This window comes from Polyodon spathula, chromosome 22 (assembly GCF_017654505.1).
Source record: "Polyodon spathula isolate WHYD16114869_AA chromosome 22, ASM1765450v1, whole genome shotgun sequence".
In the NCBI taxonomy this organism is placed as follows: Eukaryota; Metazoa; Chordata; class Actinopteri; order Acipenseriformes; family Polyodontidae; genus Polyodon; species Polyodon spathula.
Window position 1 is genome coordinate 4,026,224 of NC_054555.1, and position 24,796 is coordinate 4,051,019.

The 24,796-nt window shown below is 36.5% G+C and overlaps 1 protein-coding gene across 3 annotated transcripts in view; it reads right to left on the reverse strand.

Moving 5' to 3' along the window:
* Positions 1 to 24,796, reverse strand: part of LOC121296914 (follistatin-related protein 5-like) — a 102,333-nt gene that overhangs the window by 76,466 nt on the left and 1,071 nt on the right. For all 3 annotated transcript variants that reach the window (XM_041222822.1, XM_041222823.1, XM_041222821.1), the window contains exons 2-3: positions 21,212 to 21,347; positions 12,259 to 12,292 (exon numbers count right to left, since the gene is read on the reverse strand). In XM_041222822.1, coding sequence (XP_041078756.1) covers positions 12,259 to 12,292; positions 21,212 to 21,337 — 160 coding nt within the window. In that variant the 5' untranslated portion in view covers positions 21,338 to 21,347. The remainder of the gene's footprint in view (positions 1 to 12,258; positions 12,293 to 21,211; positions 21,348 to 24,796) is intronic.

Consider the following 24,796-nt stretch of genomic DNA (forward strand, 5'->3'; position numbering starts at 1 on the left):
TTTAAAAGCATGTTTAATAGAACATGTTGGATGCTTTGTTTATTAGAATCCCAAAGACTGCAGTAATGTCTGACAGATTCTAAACCTGTAGTCTAAAACCATTAGATACTGGTCTGTCTGGCACACAAAACAGAGGCTCAAGAGTGAAAGATAATCAATTTCCTCTTTTGCAGTACCAAATGCACAAATCATGTGGAGCAGCAAATGCTATTTAACTTCAACCCCCTTGCGAAGTCACTTAGTTTGTACAAAGCCTGTAATTCCAGCTGGCAATTGTCCAAACTGCATATGCAGAGGCTAATTAAAGTGGAGTTTCCTGGTCTGTGCTTTCTTTTATACAAGCAGCTTGGTCAAAATCCTTTCATTACTGTTACTGTACCAATAACAGGTAATGCTGGTCACTCTTGGCTGAACTTGAAACTAGGCTAATTCTACTTAAAACACCCTCATTGAATATTCCACCCATTGCTAACTTTGTAATCTATATGGTACATTAAGATTGTGTTTCTTAGTTAGTTTTTTTTTTTTTTGGGGGGGGGGGGGGGGGGGGGTGAGGGTGTTGAGGAAAATTTTCTAAATTTCTGTTCGACAAGCTGAACTTTATAATAATTATAATAATATAATAATAATAATAGTAAAAATAATAATAATAATGCATGACATTACTTTATTTGTATACCTGTGACAAAAACAGTTGATGTAAATGTTCACATACTGTACAAAAACAGGCAAACGCATCCCTGAGAGGTTGTTTAGCAACAGCTACACTACATTTTCCAGCCAATGGCTTCAGACACTGATATTATGGCTGCCAATCCAGCAGAGCCGTGCAAGCATTCACATGGGAGCACTAAAAGCAAATTCTGACATTGTCTATCATTTATAATTTAGCAGAAACCAGGGTTAAAGTAAGTGCACAGGCAAGGGACACATACCTTATATGCTGTGAGGGAGAGACGGCAGTCTATTGAATCAAAGTTTGAATAAGAGTTGATTTACGCTATGTGCATCTTCAAGCTGTCTACTAGTATAATGCCATTAGCTCCATTACTGTGGCAGAGTGAGCACCCCCCCCCCCATATTTTTCTTTCTCTCTCTCTGAAAATGGAGTGCCACATTTCCAGCAAAATCAAAACCATCAACACTATTTCATAACCAGCTGGAGTCAGTACAGGGTTCACTGCTGGCTGACTCAGGGTTCACTGCTAGCTAACTCAATCTCCGATAAATACCATACAACCAAAGTCAAAAGCAGGAAACCGAACATGTTCATAAGGAACCCTCTTGTCTGTAGTAAATAACGTTAAGTGCAATGCGAGTTGAAGACAAGTACTGTGGTGTCGAGCAACCTCTTAAGATCATAAAGCTTCTCGGGAGAAAAAGTGTAATCCATCAAAATGATTTGTAGAACACTAACAGTAAATTCAATTCTGTCATGTTCACAGAGCCACACATTGGTGTTGGGTTAAAATCTGGGCAGGAGGCTATGAAAGGAAGGTGTTAAGTGATGAAACAACATTCGATATAGTACTGTAAAAAAAAAAAAATATATATATATATATATATATATATATATATATATATATAATATATCTATATATAATATATATATATACACTTTCAGAATCTGTAAGTCGAATTATATATATATATATATATATATATATATATATATATATATATATATATATATATATATATATATATATATATATATATATATATATATATATATATAAAACAATGTTATGAGCATCAACAGTTTAGTCAAAGCCTCCACTTGTGTTTTCTACCTTTATAACAACTTTGACTGTTATTAATATAGTCTGGGTGAGAAGAAATCAAGCTGGCCATTTAGCAATATTTAATTCACATTGATCAGAATCTTGTGATCACAACTCCTCAAAGTAAAGAAAAAGTCGACCCAGCATTGACTTGCTATTTTAGCAATGGTTCCTGCAGCAATGTTCAGAGTTACAGAGAGGCAATGCCAATTTTGTTCACAAAACTTATACCCCAGAATTAAATGTAATATATTATATTAAAAGTTTGTTTTTGTTTGAGTATTTTTATAAAATCAAAGTTGAAATGCAATTTTTTTTAAATCTACAAAGTTGTATTTAGCTATGGGGGCAATGACACAAAAAATTGTTTTTCAGAAATTTAAGTTATTGAAGAAAGCAGGCACAACGTAGCCTTTCGGGCAGTGTTATTTTCTGATTTTAGTTATTAAAGTTAATAAAATAAACCGGCTCACATTTTACATATGCCAACATTTTGTTAATTCTTTTTTTTTTTTTAAAACTAATATTTTTATTCATAAATACACATTTGACATTAACAGAGCTTGATGTATGAGCCTAGAACACTGCTCAACTCTCCTAAAAATCTCTTGAGCTTTAATCTACCATTAACTGTCATTGTTAAAGGTCTGCAATATTTTTCAATAACATTTTTCAAAAGGAACGTCAGTCTAATGCTGCAAATAGATCAGAAGAAAGCTTTACAAGTTTAAGAAATGGGTCTTTGTGGCCTTTTGTTAATGCTGTCAAGTACAACCAAGTGGTTTGTTTTGTGCAAGGATTCCTTTAAAATGTTTATACCCCTCACTGCAACTGTATTTTATACATGTCTTAACATTTCCTGGCTACTTTATTAGGACCTGTACCTACTGCAGTATGAGGTTGGGCTATTGTTTGCCCAGCCTTAACACGAGGTAGACCACAAGGAGATGGAAGGCGTCTCAAGGGACTCGGTCATTAATACTTTCGATTTAATAAGCCTCTCTAAATTGCCTTTCCCCCCCCTCTGTCTGTCATTAACTGCAGCTGCACCTGTCTCTTGCGCACCACTTTCCTTTCATTTTGCCACTGCAGGTATTGCAATAAGTTTAATTTTATATATCATTTTACTTTGTATAATGTGTGTAAACAATATAAAAAGCCACGTATTTAGAGTGAAAATACATAGTAAATGCTGACAAACAAAAATGCCAAAGGTAACAAGGCTTAAGTGTACAAAACCCCTGCATTTCAGGTTTCATGCATTCGTTTGGTCTTTTTAATAAGTAAACTGCAACACATTCTATTAGATGAAGTCAGGGTAATGGTAACCCACATCGATGTTTTGAGAAAATCATTGAAGAACGTTAAAAACAAGGCAGCTCAGATTAACAAACACATTCATTACCATAAAGTAATTCATCTATGGTTTTAATGGAACTGCAACAGTGACAGCACTAACATTGTGCTTTTAGAAATTATGCAAGTATTAGCAGTAGCGCAGTAATCTTGATCTAGGACAGCATGCTGTGATATTGAGGCTTTCTGTCGTAATCTGGAACTGATGGAACAGTGTTGTAGGATGCTATTGATATTATAACAATGTTGTTTCACATGGAGTTAGAGAATAGCATAATGTCACAGACAAGATGAGACCATCTGCATTTAACATACAACACTGCAGTGGTTCCATCTTTAAAGACAGCGATATAGGATCTATCTCATCACAGTCTTGATTTACATATTAAGGGTGTCGTATTAGAGTCACTATATGCTGTATTCATTTGTACAGTAACTTTACAAAATTATTTTGTTTAGCTACGTACTGAACCATGTTGTGTACTTTTTCACTTTTTATCCTGCAGTAAAATCCCCTTCAGGAGCGATTCTGTAGTTACAACAAATATAGTGACCGCCACGTTGTTTTGTTACAAATACATACAGTACAATCTGTGCAAACATTCACTAAAATATGATGATCCATTTTAAATACAGGGGCTAAATACCCTTAAGAAAGAAAAGGAATGACATTTGAAATGCCCTTGAATCTATTCCACATCGCCTTCCAAGGTTTTAGATCAAAAGCCACCTGACAGATTAAGCCCATAATAAATTCATTCTATTAAATTAGATTTTTGCATTTTAAGAACACCCAAACGCAGGGCATAATTAAGTGACTCCCAGCACTTTTACTCCCCAAAATGGCTTATCTAAAGATCATTAGCCATAGTGAATGGTTGACTTGGGTTATTTATTAAGGCATTCCTTTCCCTAGTAAAACTTCTGTTCAGTTTGATTTACGAAAAGGTGCACCCCATGTATGCTGCTTGGCAGTTTTAATAGATGCTGCAAGATTTCTGCAGTATGTGTAATTCTCATGATGGATGAAATAGCTTTTCAGGATTCCTTGCCAACGTTAGACTCACGATAAGATGTGACCTGTAGTAACTGGAAGCCAGCAGGATCACTACCTTTAGAATATCTTCACTACGATTACATTTTCATTAAGGCATCGTTATCCTTATGTAGTGGCTTTATATAGTTTTTGTTATATGGTGGTACTTTTTAAAAGTCAATGTAAGGACCGCATTTAAACCCTGAATCGAGTTACGACAAAGGTTTTTAGAATTATACAGTTACACTATGATTTCTTCAATATTATTTAGAGAGAAAGACAAAGACAGAGAGAGAGAGAGAGAGAACAATACGATAGAATAAATGATTTCTGATACAGCTATTTTTTTTCTTTGTCGATGTCATTTGAGTTTGAGATCATTCACAATCACAAGCAATAGGGATTGAGCCGCTCTGTCATCCCCAAATCAATGCTCTGCAGTGAGCCTTGCAATTGGTTATAAAAGCAGCAGTTATAATCTCCTTGATATCCTCAGAGGATAACCCCCTAGCACTGTCCTCCTCTTCATTCTCAACTAACTCCCAATCTCAGCCTCACCGGTACAGCTTGCTTTAACCCTCCGGATTTGACGGGATAGAAAAACCAAGGGCGTGCTTGCACCATGAGCTCCCAAAAAACACGACAGTTAAATGCAGCAGTATAATCGTGAATATTTGAGAGATACCTGAACATTTACTGATCTGCTCAAATTTAAGGTTGTAAAGTTACACCAAAGACTCCTTCAAAAGATGTGGCTAATTGGACATGTAACAACATTTCTGTTTAGAATGAGGTCTGCAGGCTTGATGACTAGTACGAACCTGCCCTTACTCAGGTTATTTACGATTATCATTGCAGTGAAGGCTACTAAGAATTGAACTAGACATACCATTCATTTTAACATCGATTTCCTCTGCATTTCTCTTTAACACATATGCCAGCAGTTAGGACAGCGCTCACTCATGAAGAAGCATGCCTTTTGGAACCCCTTGTAGTCAATGGTTCAGTTGGGATATGAAGGTCCTCCCCCCATTTTAATAGCCAGCCCCATAATGGATATTAGTGTATGCTGCAGAGGATTTAATGACGTATTGATTTGCATGAAATATCTCTTCAGAAGGAGGAAAATAAGTTATTAAAACAGAAGGTGCCATCAGAAGTCAACATAATCGGTGAGCTGTTCCTTTAAAGCGTAGTCTTTCACAGACCCCCAAATGCAAATTACCTATTTTAAGGTTAACTATTCAAATCTACTCCAAGGAAATGGCCCAATATTATACACACTGATAGTCTGTCAAATTGTCAGATCGGGTGGCATATAATTGACCATCACTTACCACAAAGGAATAGTGTCCTGGATTTTTAGGCCAGGCAATAAAATAACAGTTTCTCCTCCTACAGAGAGCACCCTCCCCCTCCCTTCCTCCTCCTCATCACCATCATCCTCCTCCCACCATAACTTCAGCATCTGTCATAATGAAGTGTTTTAAAATGCCAACAATGACTCACGACACATTACAGAAATATAGGGTGGCAAGGATGCTTGCTGCTTCTGCAGCCAAGCAGCATGTGTTTTTTTATGCACCTCTCTTTCGCTTTTTACTTTTCTAGCCTACTTATTTCAACACTAAATTAAAAGGAAAGGGGGGGCACTTCAGTTTAGAAGTTCAAAAACACTAGTAGATAACAATGCTGCAGTCCTGGAGCGGGAGCTCCACACTACAGTATCTGTGAGCTTCACTGCAATCCCTGAATGGGTTCCTGCACACCACAGCACCCTGTTGTTCTTTCTTTGAAGCTAACTGCCAATTCATCTCAGAACCGGAGGCTCTTGTTAAAAAAAAAAAAAGTACTGTATACAGTATTGTTCAGTCTCTTGTTTGTTAGCAATGCACCAGATGTGGCTGCACAATGTATAACATGCTGCATACTAGTGATTGTGTTTTATCACTGCAAATATTGGGGAGAAGGGGTTAAGGCACTTTTATCCTGTATAATAATAAACTTTGTATCGCTTTGCGAGGGAGAGGGTTCACTCAGAAAATATTTTGTTTGTGTGTTGCAGCTCGTACATATGGTCAATTTTCTATATATATAATACACGCACACACACAAATCAGATACAAGTGGGTGATCTTTATGTTGTGTTCATGTTCAAGCAGGAATGCAGTGCTGCAATGCAATACAGTGTGCTATCTGCAATGGCCCATCAATCACTGTTTGATAACCATCAATTGCATCGCTCATTACAACCAACAGAAAGCTTGTGGCTGTCAACAGGGACTCTGCGGCAAGAGGCTGTATGCATACCCAGGGGATAGACGCAGGAAAGCAAGAAAAAGAAAAAAACTTGAAATATTAATCCTGTGTCTAGCTGAACTCACAGGGGAAAAACAAAAAAACCCTACAATCACAGCCCCTTCAAAGCATGTTTTGATACGTCTCTGTTTTATTAGGGGATATTTTCAATGACATACTGTCGTCTTGATTTCTCCTTTCACATTGTATACATAAAAGTGTACTTCTTCACAGACCAGAATAAATCCTTCTGGCAGCTGTTCCACAAGGGGTCTCGCAACAGCAAGAACTGCGTTTGAATCCCACATGACAGGGGGACACACAGTACATTGGCAAATGCAGCTTTATAGAAGTCAAAAGCAAAAACACAATAGCTTGAATAAATATCGTTAGACGTTGCCAGCACATATTTCTAACAGCCTATTTCACATTTTACGGCATACTGTTATCTGCAGAATATTTACTGTAAGCATCCTTGATTGGGATTGAGGTAAAAAATAAAATGTAATTTCGAGCTAGACAAATCAATACATTCTCCATAATAGCAGTGCACTGTGTTTAAGACAGGGATATGGGTAAAGCCATCAACAAGAAGCCTGTGGTCCTGAGCTCCCCAGAGTCTTCACAGTGTGTCTTAAAGTAGGATCTGATGCAAATACACAACATAACAGGTCAGATTCCTTACTTCATTACCACGTTTACTGTGAAATGAACAAAAGCAAATCGGCTACAACTTAAGAAACAGCGGCTGTGTTTCACACGTAGTACTAACTAAATATATATAGTACATTAACTAACTAGATATCAAGTACATTTTAAAGCTTCAAAACCTATTATTGTTAGGTGTAATGGTTTCCCAAGTAAAGCCTGTGAGCACACAGAAATCTAAATTGAAGTATAGTGAAAGCTGGAAAGAGGGGAAAAAAAAAAAGATTGACTTGGTTTTTCAGAGAAACACTCCTTTTGAAGAGTCAAAGTGAAGAATCTTCAGACATACAGTGCTAGTTTATGGAATTCAGCAGGGTTTCCATTTGAAATACTTTCTCAAGGGTTATACCAAGTGAGGATACACCTGGTAAAATCAGGCTCTTTCTTTTGGCTGGATGCAACAATATCCTAATGTTTCTTCCCTCTGACAAACATCCCTGACACTTACATGACTGGATCCAGAGTAAGTGGGTGTAATGTAATGGATGGTAGACTGATAGATTCACCTGGAAGCTCCTTGCATTGTGACTGGGTGTGACTCCTGAGTTTAATAACTATGACTGTAGAATCTATCCAAGAAACACTGAAATTAAATTATCCTTAAAAACAATATTACCAAAACCGGTGGTGCTACCTGCTAAAACACTGTTGAAAAACAAACGTAATCCTGTGAAACAGCGCTGTGTCACATTGGTTAAATTACCAGTAAATCACCTTGCCAGAGACCACAAAGGAATCGCTTTCTACAGCAAATATTTAACTTTCTGTCACATGCAATTAACAGACATGGAAATCACTGCCACCACATAGGTCAGGGCTGGCAAGAGGCATTAACTCAGAGGTCTCTGTGAGCAGGAACAACTCCCCATTTAAATGACAGAATGAAAAATGCATAATAATAAAATGCAATTAGTTAGATCAAAGACAGCCATGGGTATTTATTTGTAAAACAATGCATGCCTTGTGATATTCCTGTCATCTAAACAACTCTCTCTGTATAATATGACAAAATGAAAAGTGTTTGATTGTACAAGATTACTGATCTATAATCTCTTACACCAGAATGGTAAGGTTCTAATGGCTAGACTAAACTGTAGGGATGCTTTAAGTTTTGTCATTTCTAGAATTGGTTTATTTCATAACTAGTTCATAACAACTCTAGTTAGTCTATAATGCAGTATGAAAACAATGTTTGTTATTTCAATGTAAATTTAAATATAGTATAAAATTCACATTCTAAGTTTTGTTAATTAAATTCTAGTTGTTCCTAAGGAAAAATATATAATGTTTGTTTTAGTTTATTTTTTTTTATTCAATGAAGAATCAACTGAGACCATTTTTCTCAATTAAAAAGGTAAAAGTAATGTTAGCACAATAATATAGCAACATCAGCAATTAAAAAGCAGAGGCAAAGCTGAAGTTTGCAAAACAGTTAGTCTCTACAACACACAAGACTATGCATCAAATACAAAATGGGGATAAACATGCTAAAGACACTTAAATTCACAAATTGAAAGGGGGCTGAGCAGCTTCAAAGCTGAAATCTTGGCAGCTTATCCTGCCAAAGCTGCCATGGAGGATATCAGTAATTGCTTGTCACCACAAACCATTTTTTGTGACCTTCCGCATGTTCAACCTACTTTTACTCAACTTTAACTTGTTAACAGCTGACAGTTCACTCCCTTGCAGACTGAGCCTGTTCAGCTGTGAACTCAGTTCTGTAACACAGTTTATTGAAGGCAGAAAAAGTCACAATAGACAAGGTCCTCTGTATTTTTTGATGAACTCATTTTAGCCTGAAGCAGAGCCATGTCCTTGTGGGGGCAATTTGTCATCCTGTAAAATCAAATCAGTCATTGATCTTATAGAACCCGTCAGAAAACTGCTCCAGCTGGTCAAGTGTCATTTTTAATGGGAAATGTAAGCTGCACAACAAACAATTAAAAAAAGGAGATTTATTGGTATCTCTACCAAAGATTTGAAAATTCCCATATGTTGAAGCTTGATGATGGAGTATTAGAATTTATTTGAAAAGCATATTCTTTACAAGGATAAGCAGTCTGTCTGAAGCTGATGGGATCTACATTCACTTACATTGAAATTCTAACCTATAACAAAACCTCTATTCAACGTTAAATCATGGAGCTGTCATTCAAGCTGTGGTATGCTACATGAATCACTTAGAGCTGTTAAAACCATGAACTGGAGTCAGAATTAAACAAAACATTATTTGAATATCTGGAAAAGTAATGAATCTTTAAAAAAAGGAGTGTGTTTACTGAATTAAATAACCCGACTTGACAGTGTCTGATTCATATCGTCACTTCCCACAGAGATATGCTAATAACCTGTGTCCTTTACAGAGTGACAAACTGCCGTTGAAATCCTGGCTGGATAACATCCTGATCTTGATAGAAGAGAATGTTTTATGAGCTAAATGAGATCACAATGCCACTCTGCTCAAAAGCAGGGTGCTTGTCAGGGTGGGATTACAAATGCCAGCTTTTCACCTCTAGGCAGCTGTTTTGATTCCAGCCCGCCTTGGGAGTTTGATCTGACAGCCTTTGTAAAAATGTTGATGATCGCTAACCCAATTCCTAGTGGACCAACGTCCTCATTTCAAAACTGTGCTCAGAGCCAATGGGGACATCTCTGGCTGCCTCTCAATTATGCAGGGGATCCCAGCTTTCATTGCACCTTGTGGCACAGTAAATATACAATTCAAAATAAAAGTACCCTTGTGTGGGTATGTCTTTGAAATGGCCAGGTGCCAGGAATTTGAGCAATCAGGTCACTGCTACAGTATTCCTGCCTTGATCCAATCAGAGCACATAGATAAATTAAAAAACAAACTGAAATCTCTTTTAGCTGAATTGTATTTATGTTTTAGGCAACTTATTTAAGAACCAGGCTCTTCGATTTGGGGGTCATACAGTATGTGTTACCTTTGAAAAATCTGCATAATCTCAATAGGTTTGATTGTTTTTAATCTAGATAAATGTATGTTAAATACAAATAAATAAGAGTGTCAGTAGGTGTAGCTAGAGAAGAGGAAAACATATTTACCAGGGCCTGAACTCACTAGTTCAGTAATACAGTATACTAGGACTGGGTCTGTGTTTATGGCTCATTGGCAGGGCTGTGTTGGAATGCTTGCTCTGCAGCTGCTCCAGCACAGCTCAGAAAAGACCACATTAATGACTGCTGCTGTCAAATCTGGCACCTTTCAAAAGCATTGAATTATAGGCAAACAAAAAAATTCAATGATTGAATGCTCATTTCCACTACAGTAAACATTTTATACCAGTGCTAAATTCTGCATATTTAATATTTAAATTGCTCATGACATATATGACCATTAATACCAACTGAAATGCATCTTCAAGTAATTACAGGTTTGTGCACTATACGCTCCATTGCAAAACCAACAACTTTAGGGTTGGTCACACGTTACATTACCCCCTTAACTTTACTGTAATTACATTGTAATCGCATGTGTGGTTTCATACTATATGCACTGTGATTGTATCAATACACAACTGCATGTGTTAGCCTGCCATCCTGTGCTTTAAAAACACAGTGCAGCAAGTTTAAAAACTTTTGGTTTTGAAAGACAAGTTTGTCGCAAACCGAAGCGATCTTTGATGTGCAAGACATTGTGAACTCCGACTCGTCTAAAATGGACAACTGCAGAAGATCAGCACCATGGACAGCACCACAAAGATCACAGAGTATAAACGGGGGGGGGGGAGAATAAGGCATGCAATAAATTCAGGGTTAATTGGATCCTTTAGGCAGGGTTTTCAATAATGTGTTGGATGTTAACGTCTGTCACTTGTAGAAGAAGTTAGTTTTATGTATGTTTTTTATATATTTAGGTACATTTATATGAATAGATGACTTGAAAAGATAAATACTTCCCAATTAGCATAATTTCCAGTGTTAATCTAGGATTGAGCAATTCAGTGTGGGCAAGCTGACAAACTAGGAGCTCTTGTATGTGCAGTACGTAGCCTTGATCTAGATGGATTGTGTACTTTAGAATCTGAATTAAAGCTTATAATTAAATGAAACCACTTGTAAGAACCAGTGTCTTTTTGTTTAATGCATTAACCTGCAAACTCACAGCATTCTAGCTCTTGCTTTCAATGAGATTTGCATGCAATGGTGCGTTGCAAGCAGTGGCAAGTAATATATTTTTTGAATGATCTCTACAAACTCTTACACACTAAAAATAGCCTGTAGAAAACAAAACATCATATAACCAAAGCCTAAGCAGTACTGGTAAGAAAGGAAGATACGAAGCTTAAAAAAAAAAAAAAAAAAAAAAAAAACCCACCTTATTCAAGAAACAAGTCATTTGCCTAGGATGACTTGACACCCTTTCACACACCAATAGAAACAGAAGCCAGTAACACTACGACATGTAAAACAGACTCACCCTCCTCTACTGATGAATTACAGAAACAGTAGAAGGACAGATGGAAGACCGCCAGTCTATTCTGATCCACTGGGAATGATTTCATTCATGTATTTACATTACTCTAAACAATTATTTGAGGTACTGCATCTTTAAGGCCATAGCGGCATTGTAATTTTACCTTACTTACGTTATTTTAATAGTCACCTAACAAAATCAGATGATCGAAAAATGACATTGTTTAATACAAGTTGTTAATGTACAGATGTGTGTGTTATGGGCATGTACAGCAGTAAATGTTAGATTATTCTAACTACAGTGTAATTCAATGTAGTTAGTTTACCTGTATTTGAGGCGTGTACCAACGTTACAGTCTGTAATACTGATGTCTGTTGCTTAACCATAAAGTCAATACAAAATAGGGTTATAACCACTGCTTGGTAGTCTTGTGTTTTTCTGTGATCTACAAGCACTGTATTGGAATTGCAGTTCACTTCCACACACTGTGTACAATTTAAGTGGCCTTAATGCTTCAATGTGAAAAATACGGTTTCCCAAATCTGGAATATGGACACATTTGCTTTCCAGAAATACTGCAGTTGGAAATCAGTGAGTCTGCCCCACATGACTGGCATGGATTTTAAAAAGTTGCTTACCTTTGCTAGTTGTTGCATCTGGTCCTTCACTTTTCTGTAAGAAAAACAGATACAATAGATAAGCATCATGAGGTTCAAAAGAAATGTGTTATATACATGCAGTAACTCAGTCTGCATAGTGTATATTGATCTGTGATACCCACCACTTTCTCTCACACCTGCTATACAGATAATAAAGTACACTATCTACATAGAGGATATGCCACTGCTGGTCATGGCGATTTACCAGTCACACATTACACTTCTACTACACTCCTATCAACAGGTACATGCCATGTAGGTAATAACATTATTATTACAAAAGAGAACACACAGCTGCTGTATATAAGCATAAGTTAGCTCCTGTTTTTTTTTTGTTGTTTTTTTTTTATGAGAATAAACCAAAATGCCTCTGTACCAATAAAGGAAAAATAATCTAATGTAACCAGACCTCAGTTATTGAGTATATTCAGCAAATAATAGTAATGAGACCTCATGAAGTAATTTGTGTTTAGCCTTTTTAACCCATGATGTGAATAGACAGATTTCCTGAAGAGTTGTATGCTACAATTTTACAACTTAATTTGTAGTTCCGATCGAAGTCATGCTTGTGCAAAACCATGGACCATGAAAATCTGGCAGGTGAGCCACAAAGGAGACATTTAGAAGTGCTGATTTATTTTGTCTTTATTTTGCATATTTGGATATTACAGTATGACAATTTGAATACAGCAGTGATTGTATAATAATTGAAACTCTTACTCTAGTGACATTTTCCAGACACTCCGAGTTAGACACCATAATCTGATTTTAATGACCCTGATTAGCACTATCATTGAACTACTTTATATTAGGTAGTGCGTGATCACACTGCATATGCTTTAGTACATTACACATTTATCACAAAAAAAGTTTTGCTTTAAATTAATTAACACGATATTGTTCGGTGCCAGCCTGACAGTTACTGCATGTGAAAAGTGCAAATATTTGCAACCATTAAGCCCAATTGTGTTTTAGGTAGTGATACGTTTGGGATTACTTCTTGAAAATTACCATAAAATGTAATTTGCTATGCAACATGTTCTAGATCTGTGTTAATTAGAAGTTTAACACAGGAGAACCAAGCAGGCACAGTAAAACGTTGTCTTTATGTACAGGGAGCAAACCTAAAAAGGTGAAACAGTTCAAAACGTGCAGCCAATTGTTTGGACATGACCCAGAAAAGGCAGACACCCTGTGGACAGTGCTGATCATTACCACTAGATAGCATCCAGAAGACATGTCATCAAGAAGCAGACAGCAGAACACAGGCTGAAGAACCGAGATGCGGGAATAGGACATGCATGACAAGGGGACCGGCAGAGAGTCGGAAAGGCTCTTCCCCACCACTGAACAGATAATGGATCATAGTGATGTTGATAAAAATGATTTATGAATCAAGTCCAGGATTACACGCTGCGGTGGCATTAGTAATGCAGAACACAAACATGTGCAGAGTCTGTATTAATTTAGTCAATAATAGTTCCAAATTTAGTGAAAACACACACACACTTTTACACATATACACAATAATAGCGCAAAGAAATACACTAAACTACATGGGTATGAATATGGCTGTGTGACAACTGGCCTTTGCTTGTGAAAGACGATATTGGATTTGCACTTTTTTTCCAATTCAGTTGGAATTACAATACAGTACTTGGCATTCTAACGAGAGCATCAACTGTACATTTGCACAGCACTGAGGTAGTTGGGATTGAATTATTCTTTTTAAAGAGCTGCTCTAAAAAAATGTTTTGGGCTCTCGCTCTTCTCCGCTGTAACACTAGCAAACTAAAGTTACGCCCCATTCATTTCCTACAGAGGCACCACAGGTTATATTTTCTTATGTATTGCATTTATTTATTAGGTTGTAATAAGCAGGACTGGGCTGTAAAAGCTTAAGTTAGAAACTACCAGTGTGAGGACTGCTGTGTTTGTTTGGCCTATATAATAAAGTGCCAAATAAATAAATAGAATCATTATTTGCATGGTCTTTAGCCACAAAATCAGTTATGTAAATGTAGTCATTTACAATCTAAATGCAAGTCTCTCTTTTCTGCAGCTTGCAGTGACCTAGCCATCTGCCTGTTTCCTGCAGTTATCTTCACACAGTGTTTAGGGGAGCAGCAGGACTTGCAGCATCTCAACAATGTTGTAATTTTGGTTCTGTGTAATTTGTTATAAATCTTACATATGAGATGCGTGGATAAAGCATAGAAAAAAAAAATCTCAATATAGACTTTCAAAGCGGCAATTCCATGTGTTAAGGGAATTTGTGTTTTTTTTTTTGTGTGTGAACCAAAATGAAGCATCCCTGGGAGCACAATCTAAGGGAAACATCACATCAGATTGAATGGATTGTAAAAGTAAGATGTATGTGTAAAAAACTCTCCATCGTTGATATGAACAGAGGTTAAAACCATGTGACCATGATGTGGTTAAAAATAGGGCAACCACCCTAGATCATAGCCAAAGTGAATTGATTGTCGAGGAGTATTTATAACACTAAAAATATAAAGTCGCAAGACAAAAAGGGTTTATGAGATAAAAACAGTTGAAGCAGATTTGTCCACTCATATGCACTCCCATCACTGGGGAGCATAAGGAACCTGGACTTTCGGATTGTTTTATTCAAAGATTATGCTAATCCTTTAGAGAATCTGCTCTGAAATTAATTGGAGGAGAGGTATTTGATGCCTTTAATGCCTAAATGGCATTTAAAGTTCACATAGCAAGATATATAATGAGAATATTTGAGAAATCACTAAATCATGTTATTAAACTGAAGTTTCTTTCAACGGTATCTGATTTATAAATCAGCAGGAGGTTTTATAATTAAATTCAGAGATTAAAAAAAAGCAGGTTTCACCCTGCTCAGAAACTACAGTACATTTGTTTCAACAGCTTCATTCTGCAGTAAATGTAAGAGAATGCCTGTTTTATTGGTATCAGACTGAGAGACCAAGAATCTACCAAAAAAAAAAAAACACATTTGTTAATATGCTCTGTAGAGTTTACCCTACTTTAACCTACAGGCCACAGCTAACGATGCCATTGGAAAACTTTAATTTCGGTACACAGCTGTTAAGGCAAACGCCTCCTCACAGGAACTTCTTGGTAAAAGTCCTCAGCTATGGTAAATACTTTCCCTGTACTAGCAAAAAGGTTATATAAAAAAACAATAACCCATCTGAAACCTTTGGTGGATTGAAACACTGACACCTTACTCTGTATTAACTCTGTGCTTTCCTCATGATTGATTTATTAGTATTACTAAAATACAGTGAAAACACAGAGGAGAGCATCTGCGATTAGACAGGTGTGCCAGTTTTAGGATGGCAGCATTTAGATTCTAAAGTTAAGATGACTCTTGTGCAACACACCAGTTGTGTTAAATGTCTGTTTAAGGACAACTGATTGTGTTTTACTCCGCAGATTGTATTTATTCAGTGCACTATTTCCGTTCGCTAGGTCGATTTCTGCCGCGGATAAATGCTGCTGACAAACTGCCTGCAAGTATTACTCTCTGCTATTTAGAGGGCCTCATTTCACTATATCATGTTCTTGTCACTAGAATAACTTAGGAGGCCCCCCATCTCTTATTCCTAACCATGTTTATAGTTCAGTCAAAACAACGCCCCAGCACCTGCAATTTTATTGCAGAAAATAACACACGTTGAACAGGACCCTGCACATCACAACTGGTCAGCATCAGGGGCTAAATTACTTGAGAGAGAGAGAGAGAGAACACACCTCATTACACCATGGCCATATGCCCAAAAAAGGTTAGCTGGGATCATATTTAATGTTTAATTAACGGTTTTGTGAATAGAGCAGGGAAGAAATTTTAGATTCTTCTCCACTCTACACTGCCTGTCATCACGTACAGAATTTGGATAATTGAGTGCCAAAATGATGAGTTTGTCAGTGCCTTTATGAATCTACCTGGAGAGAGCGTCTAAACCCATCAAAATCTCATTCACAGTTTGATGCATGAAATTACTGTAAACATACACGCTTAGGTTGCCTGTCTCTGACAAGCTCTCTGCAGCTACATCGAATCAGGAATTTAATAATATCTTTTTTTGGTTTGCATTGTATGGTCAGTAGAAATAGTACCGGCCATCATACTCCAGTTGGTTATAGACTTGTGAAGAGATACTAGGATAAAACTGCTTGCTCTTCACTCACTCATTATACGTGCAACTAAAAAAGGGAAAAACAAACTCAACAATTACAAAGCCTCAAGCCTAGGACATACTTGCAAATATACACATTGTATTGTGACTATTCTTTCAGTCTCTAACCATGTTATGCTTTCTTATAAAATGATGGCATTGCCTACAACAGTTGCGACAGTAAAATATAGCTCTCGTAAGGAAACCACATTGCTCTAATGAAATGATTCAAAGGTGTGTTTCTTCCATATTAATAAACACCAGCAGTATTATTTATAATAATACGTATCCATATATTAAAAACACGCACAGATAAGCAAATTTCATAGAAACAGTCTACTTGACTAAAGGCGTGGATTTGAAAACCTATACGTTAGTTTTGTATTATTATTATGTTCCCCATTTTTAACACTGTAGTCTGGACCCATAGGTAGGGAACAGCACAAGTACTAGTGTAATGGCATTATGGGGTAGATGGGAGTCATGACCATATCATCTTATTACCGACTCTGCGGTTCAAAGGTACACCTAATAATGAGAGAGCACTGTAATACTTTAATATGGATCAACTGGCACATCAGTTAAATATACCTTCACTTGGTTGCTTCAAGTTCCAGCAAGCATCTTAATAAAAGACTCCGTAAGTAAATGTAATTTAATGTATACAAGTGTACCAGTTTTGGTTTATTTGAAACCTCAGCTCAGTCCGCGTTGCATTCACATTAGCAAGAAGGAGTGCAGGCATCCTCCACACTCCCGGATCAGTGCTGCTTTTTACTTCGTTCTCTGAATAGATTGAGTGTATTACCTGGCTGTCAACCATCTCAATTGCACAGAAGGACCATAAGGGAATATTACTACATGTTGTGTCATTAGTAAGTGAAGGAAAACACACTATGTGTAAATTATATTCAGTGATTACTCTTATTAATAATATAACATCTGCTTCTTCACGTTAATTTCCTCAATCTCATTTACCAGATACAAAAATACATATTCCATTGCCACTTACAAAAAGAAGAATGCTGTAAACTGTGAAACAAGTGTGAACGAATTCCCCAAGTGTCTTCTATTCAAAGTCTAAAAAACAGATTTATTTTTACTTAGAAGCTTTTCTTTTAGTTTGAGTTATTAAAAAAAGAAAATAAAAAGAGAACATTTTATTGAACAGTTTAAGCGTCATGCCTGTTCCAATCTGGAGTGCAGATTGTTTCAAAGACTCCATACTGGAATGGACTAGCATAATGGAGGTGGCTTGGAAGATTAACCAAGGTTTTGTAATATGCATGCAACAGTATATCTTTTTATTACATTAATATATATTACCTTACAGTTTCCATTTATTCTACTCACACACATACTGCATTATTCCACTGAATGCTTTTGTTCACTGCCTCACAGCATGGGATAGTGTGAATAAAGTCTTAGATAAGGTCTTGGCTGAACCAATTACAGCGCTGTATTGTACAGCTTTATAGGCAACAATTCAGCATCATCTCTCTACTGCCAACATATAAATTAAAGAAATAACACCTAAGACAGCTCTTGTAATGCAATTGTCTCGCCTAAGACTAGTTCCAAACATACAAAATTGTACAGCCAGCAAACCGAGGACTTCAAGCAGATTGCCTCAAACCAGGCTGCTCCCCATTGGCTCCAGTGACAGACCAGAACATTTGATCAATACGTTTCTCCAAAGAGAGCCGACTGATAATGCATGCCAAGCATTCTGCAGCTATTGCATCAGCTGCTCAGCACTGCGTGCCATTGTTGGTTGCAAATAAATAAATAAACACACACGCCCTGTATATTTAGTTGCTGTAGTTCTATGAGGTTTGTGCTGTACTGTAGTAACGCTGTACTGTAACCAATACAATGCTCATGCAGCACTAAGGAAACCCATCACAATTATAATAAACAAACACAGACTTACAGCAGACCTCTTAATATCCATTGCCTTTTTTTTTTGTTAAAGATTTTCCAGAACAAAAAATTTGATGCCTTATACGTAAGCGATGAAAGACAAGCAGTAAAACTGCTATATTGTTTTACCTCCAATACAGAACATTAGCAGCCATCTGAGTTTGTGAAAGAGCCAAGACTAATGCTCATGCATACAGAGTGCCGCACCTTCTCTCTGAAAGGGTGTTTTGGATAATGCTGTTTTTTGGTCCAGCTGCAGTATTCATTTTTGGATCAATCAGTTGAGACGCAAATGGAAAAGCAATATGAGGGCAATATGTGTTGCAAATAACACCTGTACTTTTATATAAATACCCCAGGTGACACAAAAAAAATAAATCTAATTTTCAGAAGTCAGTGGACAAACAATTGTTCATAGATGAAAACAGACACTGGCTTTTGTGATTCAAAAGTCATTGGAAATTGAACAAGTCCGGGCATTATTAATGGATGATCAGAGAATTTACAGATAAACATATTCATCACATATTTAACTGTGAAGCACCCGGCACACACACACACACACACACACACAACTGGACTTCCCCTGTATTAACAGATTTATGTCATGCCATGTTTGTTTACAGTTTAACACATGTTTATAAAAACAGAGACAAAACAAAATAGCAACATTAAGTTGTTTTATAGCCCAAAGCAGAAAGGCATTACCTGGAAAAATCACAAGATGCTTGCAGTTTTTTTTTTTTTTTAAAACACTTAGGAGGTATCAAGTGGCTAATTTAATCAATTTCAGATTACATTTGGGAGAGGGTATGTCTAAAGTATTAAGAGTTCATTGCACAGCTGCACAACGACACCGTTTTCATTACTTATTTTGAGTGATTTCGAGGTTAAGTGAACAGCAGGTAATAAACAAAGTGTCAAGTCATTGCGATGGATTGCTATGACGCAGATCTGATGACTCCCAAAAGCCAAATTGTGGCATGTACGCTCGCTTCTGCGACAGCTACTGTATAGGGGGCCTTTCAGTACTGTCATCGAGAGGGCAATCCCTTAGAAAAGGTTAACACTGTAAATGTGCATGTAGATTCTGCAGTTGAACATGGTATCATGTCCCCCCCCCCCCCCCCCCCCCCCCCATCAGGATTATACTATGCATTTACCATAGTTATCAAAATTTGGGATTTTTTTTTTTTTTTTTTTTTTAATATGCTTTACCATACCCCTCTAAGCTTTACAGTGCTTTCTTATGCTTTAAATGCTTTCAGCACTTTGCCATGATTTTACTAGGACAATTAAATGGGGTATGGTTGAAAATTATCACATAAAGCAAAACTGGATCTAAATAACGTATTCAGGTAACTAAATACTATGTCTACTATTTCAAACATGTGCGCAATTATTTTCTAACTCTCTTCTGAAACAGTACATCTAATAGTTTTTTATTTTTATAACTGTTCATTGTTAATACCAGTGTGCTTTTGAAAGATACCGAATAAAATCCTATTAAGTAATTAATATTCACATCAAAAGGTTTTATACACAACAGCAGCAAGGGAGAGGATGTTTCTTTCCTAAAGTCAGTCCACCGAGAAGTGGGAAAGATTCCCCACCAAACTATTCAGAGCTTAACTCTTAATAGGCACAAAGCAGCTTGATATATTCCAGGAACCGAATAAGCCAATCCTTGTTTTACTCCCCTGGATCCCTTGTAAAACTGTCTGAAAAAAACAGACATACCCAGATCTCCAGCAACTTGGAATCCCACACAACTGACAAATAAGCCCACAGTAATGCACCACTGCTATGCTTAATTGCAACTAAGAAATGGGCAATGATTCCGGGAGATTTGTGTGCTGTTCTGCAAGGTGAAATGTTTCAGTGCATTCACTGAATATTGAGATATGTTCCTAACAAGGGATATTAATCTGAAACAATGGATCACTTAACAGCAACTATTCTATTATACTTTTTACCCGACTCCCAGAAAAGCCAGGAGAATTAATGTACTCAAATCTAAAAGCAGAACATACTGCTGGTAAAGCATAAGTTATTTTAATGGAGAAACATTACAGCCATTAAAACAGTAGAGTATGGAAAAGAATAAGAATTTTTTCTTGAAGATTTCCCAAGTATTGTGATTAGAAGAATGTGTTTTAGATTGAACAGTTTTTTTTTTTTTTTTTTAAATCATTTTAACTACTTTATCACTATCCTAGTTTTCTATCGCCATAACATACTACAAAACTGCACAGCTTAAACTCAATATGTTTAAATTAAAAGCATGCAAAGTAACATTAACAACTGTCTTCCCGCTACTAAAGTTTATGATTGAGTTCAGAGAATTACATTTATTATTCAACTTTCATCACCATTTTTTTTTTTTAAACATAATAAACCTTAAAACAAAAGAAATGTTTGAAACTGATGTTCTATAAAAAGATTATAGTGTGCAAATGTATTAGAACAGCCCATTGCTTCTGTTTGCATTTGTTATATAGAAAAATAGGCAAATTAGTGATTGCCTCAATGACTTTAATATGCCACACATGCAATTCATTTAAAATAGTATGACAAAAGGAACACATAGCCACAAATGGTAAAATGCATGACCCATTTTAGTTGTTTAAGATGCCTAATTAAAGCACAAAGTGGTGCAACACAGGCACACATGAGTGCCTATTGTTTCTTACTGACTGGAAATTACAATTCTCACACCCTGAAGTTTTCCTGCAGGTAGGCATATAAAGGATATAAAATGACAAATCTTGAGGTGTACACTACTGTATTAACAAATACCAGTCATTCAATTTCCTTTTTAATAGACTTACCTCATGTTGAAATCTCCCTGAAGTTTGGCCAGACATTTTTTCTGTATCCTTGTCCATCCATCCGTCTGTCACCCCAAGGGACATCCCCAGCAGTAAGAGAATTGCCCAAAGTCTCTGTGATCTCATCTGTTCCACTCTGTGATAAACAAGATGACAACTGTCAGATAGGATCAAATCCAGCATACAGTTCAATGTATAAAACACATCCCGTTGGCAAAGAGCTGTCTTGACACGTCATGCAAACACTAAATAACTTGGACATATAACACTTACACCATCACCAGGCTGCACTCCGGGAGTTAATTGCAGATATGATAGTCCTCCAAACATATGCTTTGGTTTTCTGTTGCCTTAATAAAGGTCACATTAAAAATGGGCTTTGTCTATAAATGCTCTACCTTTAGGATCAGATTATGCATGGTGTCTATTGCTGCTCAATAAAATTTAAAAAAAATATCTTTAAAAAAAACAGAACAGAGACTAGAAATAAAACGCTATTTGTGAATGACATATTAGCCCTAAAGCCATGATTAAATGTAAAATTATGACATTCAAAGTACAGCTGTAGTCGTATCATGAACACTGATTTAATTCAGGGACACGCTGCATGGCAGGGGGTTGGACAGGGTAATGTCGTCCATATACCTGCAACTTCGTGCACCTCCAGCCTATATATGCAACAGAAAACAAGAGATAAGGGTATTTTGTGGAGATATTTTAAATAAATTCAACTGAAAAACACAACATTCACTTCAGGTTTTACTAGAAAGTAGACTAATTGAAATTATATATATATGCAAATCCTTTTACTTTACCAATTTTTGGAAAACAGACTCTCTTCTTTAGTTCTCAGCCCTTGAAAGATGTAATCTAAAAAACTTTTTTTTTTCTGTTGAATTTACTCTTCAGCCAGAACAAATGCTTGCTCCCAGCAAAAAAAAAAAAAGCATATATTGACTTGTGTCAAACATTAATTGTTGTTCAGTATGTTTCATAACATTTTCCGATTGTTGCTTTAAAAAAGGTCAAAAGATGAGTTGACCTATTGCATCTCAGTCAGACTGCCTAGGTGGGTGCAACATAGATCAATTTAGAAGCAGCCAAAAACTACTGACCATTTAGTTTACTAAATACTGTGCAAATGCGGTTCACTTTAAATCTTGGAGTGACCCCCCCCCCCCCATGTGGTTTTGTTTCAGCAAACAGAATGTAACATTTGAAGAGAACAATTAAAGCTGACATGAAAATGCTGTTGGAGTTGACTTGCCTGACCTTAAAAGGACATCTGACATGACAGCTCACCTAATTTTATTGCAACAGCCAACCAAATACAAAGCAATTGTGCAAAGGCTGATTCCAGCTGTATTTAGTACATCTGCACAGATCAGTAGGGCAATCTGGAGTAAATATGAGGCAGGCAAATTCCAGTGCAGAATGACTATATTTCTATAACATCAGGTGTTGAGTACATGTGTCTGTGAAGCACATGGTCTTGTGTGTGTCTAGGTTTCCATATTATTGCAAATTTAATAAAAGCTTCAGTGTTAGTTTTTGTGATTGCTTAATTTAGTTATAACAATCTGGGACCAGTGAATTCAAACAACTAGAGTTCAAACATAAATAGAGACAAGTGATTAGTTTTAATTGCCAGTTCATCTGTCCTATTCCCAACTGATTAGTTACCAGTTCAAATGTAATAGGAAGGAACTGTTAACAGAATAATGCCATGTTGTGTAACATGCCTACTAAACTACAGCAATTAACTTGTAATAGTTAACTCATTTAATATGAGTATCTCCATTTAGAGGTGGCATCATGTTGTAAGGTTCTGCACTTACAGGAAATTCAGATCAGTTATCTGTGCTCATGATATAACTTGAATCAATATCATAAAGGTATCAGAATGGTGTACTAAAGAGAAAAATAACTTGTCAAATCAATATGTCTGAAAATATGAAAGATAAATAGTCTTTACACACATGTCATATCTATGATGGCATAATGTTGTCTGGGGTATTTAGACAGAAAATCAGTACATTAAATAGACAATTTCTTCAGACATTTTAAAAGGCACTCAAAGCTATTACCATTTTACTTGTATCATTTTATTAAACACAATGTTACACAATAAAAAGGCTGGAAAGTAGGTCTCTGATGTAGTAGAATGTATGACATTTAGTACCAATTTGCAATAATAAATAAAGGAAAAGATATTAGGAACCTGTCTATTATTATTTCTTCTAAGCCCTAGTGTAAACTTAACTAGAGCATTATTACTGAAATGCATCCATCTGAAACTAAGACAAAGCCTTCACAGTTCAGTTTAGCTAGATGATGCAGCGCCTCCAACTGCTGCAGTTCAGGAAAATGCAATTCAGCAGCTCAGAATAAGGCTTCACTCAATTTCACAGTGCAAAGAGAAAGCCAATAAAGCTGGCATAATATCCAGTGCCTCCTGACATTTATCACGGCTCACTCGCTTGTTATAAATGTGGCGCTTAGTGTACAAAAGATGAAATCACGAATTCTGTTGAGAGAGAAAAGTATGCCCAGACTGGTCATTTGGCCATATATTGCGACAGCGTGGGGGAAATACCATTTTTGATCATTGTTTTCGACATTGGCAGTTCAAGACTTTGACTATTGGCTCCTTATCACGTCTTATGGGTGCAATAAAATTCACCTTACAATAAAAAAAATAAACACAAACTAAGTCTAGTAAGTAATTATACAGTACCAGCTATCTATTATTTAAACCAAAAAGGAGGAAACAAGTTTAAGATATAATGTTCTCTTTGCAGTCGATGTAGCTAATCTCGCTGGAGATTATTGTTAGCTCTGTAGCTAGAGTAGGTCTTGTTCATCTTTCAGTACTAATTTCTCACGGGTTCTCTGGATAAAGAAATACACTGACCACCAACAAAACCTAAAACATGTATATTTTCTTCAACAGACATAAACAAAATGAGATATGCAATATATCCTGGTCATTAATATCATGTACATTCCTATGGTTCTCGGATGGCTAGTTCTGAAGAAAAGGCATACTAATGCAATTATTTCATAACACGGACAGTGGACAGCTCCTTAACGAGCTGGTGCCGATGACAACACACCACGTAAAGGACCTCTTTCTGCTTTCCTACCGATTGTCTAGTCACCGCATAACAATGGTGATTACCATAAAACTGAACATGTCGCTTACAATATTGTAATCATTTTTTTTAAAAAATAACTAATTAGATGTCACATTTTCAAGAAAGGTGATAGTCATTGAAGTTACAGTATGACAAGTATTAACTTCTTTGCAGTTGTCATATTCATATTTCACGTATTGTGTGCATGTATTATGATTTCATTATAGCACTGCTGTATATTAGAAGAATGAGAAGGGAGAAAGTCTTTCTGATGAAATGTGAAGGGTGAATTGCTGTTGTATCTCTCAATACCTCTGCTCAAAAGCTTTTATTTTTATACTAGTGCAATTTCCCAGGGACACATTTTCTGCTGGCCAAGGGATATCGCGATTAATTTGACATGAAGGAAGCCTTGAATAGTGTTTATTTGCATTAAGGCTCCAGTCTG